Here is an 8,742-nt window from a genome sequence, read left to right on the forward strand (position 1 = left end):
GGTTGGCCTTCCTTCTATGATGTGATCAGCCCCGATGCAATTACTCTCACTGATGATTTCTCCTATGGGATGCATCGGATTGAAATATCCTGCAGTCAGGTTAGTTTATAGCACACAAAGACCGTTCTGATGGCAAAGGCTGCAAAAATCATTACAGAGCGCTGTACTTCCCTCAGATTTGCAAACCTTTCAGTTCCATTAAATAGCAATCATTGTAAGAGAGCACAATGGGTCCTAGGTATAACAGCTGGGTGGAACGAGCCAAAGGCACAAAGGGCTCGTTGGAATGCGCGTCCTTGTCTCGGGTGAGATTTAACAGAGCAGATGTAAATGGCCGGGCTCGGCGCTGAGTCTACAGAAATTGTCTTCCTGAAGAGGGTCCCTTCAAAGGAACTCCTGCGCCTGGCCGACCGGCTGCACGTGTGAGCAGCTGAGATGGGAGCTGGAAGCAGCAGAGCGCCTGCCTGTGTGCTGATTCCATCACTGTGCATTACCACGCAGCAGTGCTAACTCATTCCCAGCGCTCATTCCCAGCTCAGTCTTCACAGCTGCCTCAAACAATCCTGTCTGCCGTAATAATGAAGTCAGTAGTCATTCAAATCATGCCCAATTTTTCCGTTATCTGTCTCATTCTACTTGCTCCCACACTTTGTGCTGCCTTCCTCTCCATGAAGGGTATGGCGTGGTCAATACCTAGCAGAGGGAGAAGCTGCTGCTCTGGCATTTGGCAGATGTACCCAGGGGCTTGCAGCCCTTTAGCTCCACATGCTCACATTCCTCTGAGAGAAGCAGTAGCTTCAGCTGGGCCATGAGAATCTGCTGTTCTCTTCCCAGACAGCACTGGTGGTGGGATAACTGATTTTGGCACTGATGCTACGCGTCCTTACTTGCCAATCAGTCCTCGTATATAAATTCTGAGAGTGAGTTAAGAAGCTTCCTGAAAAGGAGCAACATCATCTTTATGGAGAATCCACTAACTTCGGTCTAGGTAGAGGGTCTGGCCCAGTACAGCATGTCTGCTAGTATCTCGTGTACTACGTAATTCTGTAGTTTTTATATTTAGGATATTCTTGAAGAGAATGAAGATCCACTTAACGCTTTTTTTGGAACATCCATTTCCCTAAATTCCCACAGGCCGGGAATCTCTCGCTTCACCAGTGATTACTGGAATAACACAAAATGTAACCCACTTTCTTCACCTCTGCTTAGCAGGGATGAACAGTGCTGAAACAAGTGTGCTACCAACCTGCTGAGCCTGTATCTGCCGATGCCCTCCAAGAGACGGCCACAGCTCCTCAATTCACCAGAGCGAACCCAAGGCAGCCTGTGGTCAGGACAAGGAATCTGGGAGTGCCATTTACCTGTTGCCAAACAAAACAGCGCTAGCAGACCTGAGACCCGTAGTATTAGCAGCAGGCACATACAGACACCATAAACTTGGATCAAAACCAAAAACTGAATTTACAGCATTAAGAAAAGAATACAACCAAAGTTGCTATATAATCCATTGGCAACTTCCGAGCAGTTACGCTGGCTTCCTGGTGCAATAACCCCACAGATGATCGAGTCACACAGGAAAATAGCTCGAGGAGTGGTGAACATCTTTGCAGCCACCGCTCAGCACGGTTAATACCACCACATTGTGTATCCATAACAAAACCATTTCCTCCCTTCCTTGGAGCCCTAGGAATGTGAATTGCACATGCAGCTGCAAAAAAAAAAAAAACTCACAATTTTACTGCAGCTTGGAAATGCACGGGGATTGATATGGCAGGCCTTAGTAAAACTGGAGGAAAGTACCCTCTCCCACACCCAAAGCCTTATTAATCTTTTGCAGATGAAAAAGTAGCTGCTTTTCCTTTAAAAGTCCTTCCACCTGTCTGAGAGAGTAAAAAAACTCTCTTTTAATCTTCTGCATTATGGAAAGCAAACAAAGGGGGAAAACTGCCATAAAATAAAGAAAAGACATCTATGGGCTTATCCTAGAAATTACTTTTACATCTTTTTGGAAACACATTACCCGGGATGTATTTAAAAGGTAAAATGGTTAGTGGCAGGTGGAAGTTAATTGCTAATGCATTTGAGGAATAATGTAAAAATGGTTGCATCTCTCTCTCTTTTTTCTCTTTCCTGCCCAAGAATTCCTTCCCCTGAGGTCTCCCTAACTATTATTTATACCTGTAAAAGCCAATAAAATTCTGTAGTTGGAGAAGTATTGTTTGCACACTGATAGCTCTGAATAGGTTGCAGCAGCTGTCTGCGAGCTAATTTCTGCGCCTCCCTGCAGCATATTAGAACCAGGAGGCTTGAGATCCAAGCATACTGACAGTTAGCAGTGACCCCCCTTTTTCTGCTCCTAAACACATATTTCAGATGCTTTACTCTAACCATTTAACCGTCCCAGTGCATTCTGCCCAAGATATTTATATATAAGGCTGCGACACGTGATTGTTTCTTTTGGGGAGGCTTTACGGACATGTATGTACGTCCTAGAAAAATGGTCAGCACCTACTCTGTGTGGGGAGGACAGTAAAATCAATTCATCCTGTGTACTGTCAGCTGAGGACCAGTGTTCTTATGGTGTGATACAGAGGGCTGAATTACGTTTCTTTTCAGGGCAGATGAATTATAGAGCCCTCTACAGGGAGAATCGCCACATAAATTTTTGGTGAGGGGTAATCTCAAAAGGTAACAAATTTTGCAGTAATCCAATCCTGGTGTGATCCTGCCATCACAAGAAGGTGTAATGAGACTACCTTGAGTTCTAGCACAGCTTTTCAAGTTTTGCGAGGAAAGCCTTTTTGATAGATTGTCTTCATAGTCTATATGTTTGGGAGTGTATTACTCCTGCAGACTGTTTCTCTCTACGGTTTCTCTTGTTCTGTTTCTGTCCAATGGAGAGGGAATGATTTATCTTTGGGTAAATGTTAATCTGGAAAAGATCTGTTTAACACTTCTGGCCAGGAGGTTTTGAAGCATTCTTAGTTGAGATGATTTAATTAGGATGCTGAGCATTTAGAAAAATGCTCTCTCTGGGACACTAAGTTTCTTCAGATTTTTTTTCAAGGTATGGAAAAGCTTTAATCAGGTGAAGTGCCCCATTGTGAGAAACTCCACTCTCAGAAATGCCTCAGGTTTTCTGCCAAAACTGCCAAAAAAGGGCCTCCAGTATAAAGGAAAATGAAATAAGAGGTGGCGTATGGAGGAAAGGGTTGTAAAACAGTGATCTTTCAAGAACAACAGGCTTTGTCTTCTGTACTTCCCATGCAACTTTCCTTTGCCTTTTCCCATTTGCCTTGTTTTGTCTTCCTTCCTTGCAAAGCCGAGCAGCTGCTTCTTAACCCAGAGTCATCCGTGCCCTTTCCCATCGCCCTGGGGAGCTTGTCCTGCTGATGCCACAGTTTAAAAGTGTTCCCCAGTGTGCTTCTGGCTGGCTGCCCATGCTGTGCCAGCTGCTTGTCTCTGGGAGCGGGGAGCCTGCCCTGGGACGTGGCCGTGCAGGTCGGGCTGAAGGTCCGATGAGACTGCTTTAGCTGCCATTAAGCCCAAAGAGCTCCTGCCTCTCCCTGCTGGTGTGAGAGCCGCCCCCAGCCTTTGAATCTGTTGAGAGTGCATAGTCTGAAGCCAAGACCTTACCTGGGTCTGCAGACGTCCTTCTTGCTGCCTTGATGAATTAAAAGCAGTAACAGCAGGAGAGCATTAGCAGCACGTTAGCTGCAGGGTAGAGAGTTGCCATCGCTAACTCATTCACAGTTCAGAGCAATCAGTATTGCCGCTATGTATTTGGGATGCTATGAATTAATTAAACATTAAGAATAATTTGCAGTCCTTAATTTTTGCTGTCTGACTGCGAGCCCACTAACAGCGCTGTGATCTCGGTTACATCATTCCAGCTCTCACTGAGATCAGCTATTGACTTGAAAGGCCAAGGCTCCTTAGGAAAGCAGCATGACTTTCCTGTTCAAGATAAATATTTCTCCAGTGCAAGGTTTTATTTTTTTATTTCTCACGGCAGGCTGTAAAAATGAACTTGCGGAATTAAAGTGACTAATTATAAGAAGCTCTTATTATCCTGCTGTGTTGTCAGCCGCAATGTGCAGTGAGAGTAATCCTAATTTCTGCATAAGGACCAACTGGATCGGCTTCTTCAAAGTGTTGTACTCTCCTGTAAAGCAGAGGACTGTGCCTTTCTCTCAGGCAGGAGCAGCAGCGTTTGCTCAGCTACGTGTCCCTGTCCCCCACACACTGCGGAAAGTAGCGTGGGGCGAGCGGTGGGCGAGGCCCAGCTGAAAACATGCAGTGACACGATGTGAAACACACAGGAAATTTGGGCTTTAAGTCTTAGGCGCCGGTGGTATCTCAGAAGATCATCTTCCCAGATCAGTCTCGTCAATAAATGTGGGTTGTGCATCCCACTTGTAAGGGCGATGTAGGCACCAAAACGTGCTTTCCTGGAAGCGGCTGCTCGGCATTGCTTAACGCTGCTGTGACGCCACCGAGCTGTGCAGAAACCCAGTGATCCTCTATTGTGTTTTGTTCCAGTGCGGGGCTCACCTGGGGCACATTTTTGATGATGGACCTCGTCCAACTGGCAAACGGTACTGCACAAACTCCGCTTCCTTGTCCTTCAAACCAGCAGAGAAGAACAATGCCGGGGAAGGCAGCAGTAGCACCAGTCCTGCCCCGACAGGCAAAGCTGAGCTGTAGGACAGCGCAGGCCCTGCGGAAAGCTGCTCTGATCCCACACAACTTACAAGGAATGTTTGCTAAGTTGCCTGCTACCTTATATCCTAAGAATGTGTAAATGTATGAAGGAAGAATTTTGCACCATCCTTTTTCTTCCACTCCTTTCTGGAACTGAGGCCTTGCCTGCCAGGGCATTTTACTATATAATTGGGTTGAAAAACATGTTGACTGACTCCACGGGTTTTCTTTTTTCTTTCTTTTCTTTCTTTTTTTTATTTTTTTTTAATAGATTGCTTTAAGGAACCCTTAACTCAAGACGCTTTGGCACTATGAGTTACTAGTTTCTCCTTAGTGCTGCGTTGCTCTAGGTTTGAACAGTAATCCTTTTCGTGTGGGAGACGGGAATTGTGTTTATCTCCAGCTTATAGGAAACTTCTGGGCATAAGAAATCCTGAATTCCCAGCACATCTATGCTTTGTTCTGACTTGTGAGGCATGCAGCCTTTGGTCATATGTATTCAGCCATCTCCCGGTATCAGCCGCACCCTGCAAAAACTTGTATTTATGGCTGTTCCTTCCCAACTAGAAGAGATGGATCAGATGTAAAGCCCATCCTCTGGCTAATTCCCTGCCAACATTTCAAGGGTGTGGTTGAAAGGGTGTAAACATTGTCTCAGCATCTATTTTTTCCCCTTTGTTTGGTATTTAAATCAAGGTTTTAACTAGTAAGGCTCACTTATGCAGGCTACTAATGAGACTTTGTCTTTTTCTGAGGCCTGAAATCTGAATGAAAGCTGAAATCTGCAGGGGGCCATTATATGGGCAAGTGCAGAGATAATCTGGAGAACTGAAGAAGATGCAGAATGACACTGGGCTCTTTATCTCACCAAGGTTTCAGAAACAGGACAGTTTCTGCTACAAGGGAGTTTAAGAATGCAGCAGGAAGAGGGAGACCCTCTGGAAACACAGAATTTTAAGGTTTAGTTGGCCTGGATGTGTACTGCCTGCAAGGGCACAGCCTTTGTTTTGGGCAACTGCGACGTAGGACATGAGCGAGGGGGTTGGTTTAAGAAAAAAAAAATGAAAAAAAGCCTGTCAGAGCTGCAACAATTTTCACGTAGTGAAATTTGCTGTCCCATAAGATGCTTTACACAGCTGCTTTTAGATTTTGTTGGATAAGTTTGCCTCAAATTGTGCATAATGCTCTTGTTTAAGCTGCAATACACAGTATTTGCTGACACCTCTTTGCCTTGAAGTATTGCGAGACTTAATGAATATAGTATTTACTTTTATTAGCAAACTGCATAACTAACATGTTTGAATCTAATTTTATTTCCAGGAGGTGCAAAACAACCACAGAGTTTTATGGAAGCAGGACTGAGGTTTTTATGTCGGTGATAATAAACACATTACCTAAAGTACAAACATCCTTCAATTAAAATATAGCAACTGTAAAAGCATGCAGAATGGCCAGAATCACCTTTTTTTTTAATGACATAAGAACTGCATGAAAAAAAGCATACAGTACCTTAACATAGAATAGATGCAAATAATTAAAGATTATAAATATTCAGAACTGAAGCACTCGGGCTCTGTGGTGGTGAGCACCTACTCGCGTGAGTATTCCCCCAGGTGTCACGCAAGGAATTGCTCATCAGCAGGAGGAGAGGCTGATGCCGACTGACCTTGGCTGTTTCAAGGCAGTTGTGTTTCTCCTGGTCCCATTGCTTTTTAGCAATTTCTTGTAGAGGGACTGCTCTTATCCCTCGCTTTTATTTAAAGTAAAGTAGATTTTCTCTACCACATTTTCTGACATAAACGTAAAAAAGGCAGCATCTATAAAAATGTGGTACATAAATGTGGTTTAATTCCAGATTGCTGTTGGATTTAAGTGTTATCAAATTTCAGTATATTTCTGCCTTATGTTAAAGAAATATATTACTTAAACTTCAGTATGCAGTAATGTATGCTGTCCTACAGGAGATTTATTTTTGCAGGATATGGAGTGCAATGAAATGAGTCAATATGGTGAGGTGTATGTGATCTCTGGGAGTTAGACCATTTAACATAGGAAATGCATTGTTCTCTCTTGTGCGCAAACTATAGCATAGCACAGGTCAAGGTAAGACAGATTTCCTTTTATTGCTTTTTGAAGACGCTAGTAAGGGCTGGTATTGAACCCTCCAAATTTCGTTCAGTCTGGTTATGATCATGACAGAGGAGACTTGGGAGCTGAGCACAATGTATAGAATAGCAGGAGAATACTTCTGTATCTTTACATTTTGCACTGTCTAGATGCTTATGAAAACTGAATGCAAATTCTGTAGAAATAGCAAACTATATTTTATAATATCTCTATTGTTACTCAGATGTTTAAATAGCATACCTTAAAACATCATGTCACATGTTATTTATATATACTATATATATAAAAAATTGCACATGTTTTTTATATATATATATACGTACACGCATATATATCTATCCAAGTATAATTTTAGCCTTCAGTACCTTTTTAATAACGAAAACCTTTCCTTAAAAGAGTTCAATACTTTTAAGAAATCAAATAGACATTTTTCAAATTAAATTTGTTTCATATATTTGTTGTACACAAATAGAAAATAAATTTCTTTATAAATAATTCCATTCTCCTTTCTCATTTATTTACGTTTTGTTTTGTTTTGTGTTTGTTTCTTTATTTGTGGGGTGCTTTTTTTTTTTTTTTTTTCCTGGCAGGTTTATGTGCCCGTAGCTGCAGCATGGGAGTAGCTTTCTCTTGCTTTCCCTTAACTGTGAGTATTGGATAGCAGCCCTTTATCTCAGGCAGCTTTCTGGTAGGGGCACAGAACCACAGGGTACCAGGTTGCCTCGCACTTACCAGCCTCTAGGAAAATATCACAAGCATCCAGGCCCAGCAGAGAGGGGGAAATGTTTAGAGAAGGGCTCAGCTTTCACCTTAGCAAAAGATTTGGCCGCTTCCGAATGACTCAGTGTGAGGGCTGGCGAGTGGCAGACAAGCTGTAGGAGCCCCGTGGTGCCTGGGCTTGGTTTGCAAACAAGAAATTTGGCTGGAAAGCTGAGTTTTGACAAGGCTCCATCTCTAAGGATGTAGGTTGGGAATGCCCTGTGGGCAGCAGGGTAATGCAACTCAGTAAATCGACTCAGCAGCAGGCTTTAAAGATGAGTACAAGGGAAGGGAAGAGCTTGCAGGCTCTTTTCAAACCTGCTTCATTCGTGGGGACCTGGGAGTTAATGCAAGATTGATTCACATGCTAATTGGCCTTAAATATTGCAGGGTGTCCTCGGACACACTGCAGATTTATTTTAACAGTTTAATATAATATTCATTAGTCCAAAAATTAATCCCTTTTAGCCTCTGCCTCTTGCCTGTATTTCCCTTTCAGACCTGTGATGGTTTGATGCTCCTGGACTGATGGACCAACTGGTACCTGCTGAAATGGGACACATCTGGGTGCTCTGGGTTGTTTGCTGTGCTAAAAATACTCTCTATGTATATGTGGTTAAAACTTGAAGGATTATAAGGATGCAAACAAAGCAGATGCCTGTACTTACGGCATTAAAATCGGTTCATCCAGTACCCACTTGTATACAGAAAGAAAGGGCAAGCATTAAGTGGCACTGGAAGCAAATTCATCAGCTTCCAAATTCGGTAGAACAAGAGAAAACATTGCTTAGCTGATTGAACTGATAGCTCTTGGTTTATTGACTATTAAAATGAGGCCACCTACAGGTACCAAAATAAACCTGCAAAAATGTTTAAACCTGCATATTTGAATAGCTGCATTCCACCCTGGCTCACTCCCTCCTTGTTATAAAGAGAACTGGTACACTGCAGGGCCTGACACTGCTCTTCAGATAAAAGCCATGATTTTTTATTTATTTATTTATTTTTTAAAAAAAGCAAGATAGTACTTCTAAATGCATTACAATCAGCCAAATCTCTGGAATGGCCAAACCCCATGCAGCAGAGGCATGTGACATCCTGAAAACCTTATACAGGCCACCAGTGTAATATTAAATGCACTAAGCAAAAAGG

General features: G+C 42.9%; 1 protein-coding gene across 4 annotated transcripts in view; it reads left to right on the forward strand.

Annotated features, from left to right (window-relative positions):
* The window catches only part of MSRB3 (methionine sulfoxide reductase B3), an 85,503-nt gene extending 78,177 nt beyond the window's left edge, over window positions 1–7,326 (forward strand). For all 4 annotated transcript variants that reach the window (XM_083844454.1, XM_083844455.1, XM_083844452.1 and 1 more), the window contains 2 exons: window positions 2–99; window positions 4,543–7,326. In XM_083844454.1, the coding sequence (XP_083700580.1) occupies window positions 2–99; window positions 4,543–4,707 (263 nt within the window). In that variant the 3' untranslated portion in view covers window positions 4,708–7,326. The remainder of the gene's footprint in view (window position 1; window positions 100–4,542) is intronic.
* The last annotated feature ends 1,416 nt before the right edge of the window (window positions 7,327–8,742 follow it).

Source organism: Anser anser (genome assembly GCF_964211835.1).
Source record: "Anser anser genome assembly, chromosome: 1".
Lineage (NCBI taxonomy): Eukaryota > Metazoa > Chordata > Aves > Anseriformes > Anatidae > Anser > Anser anser.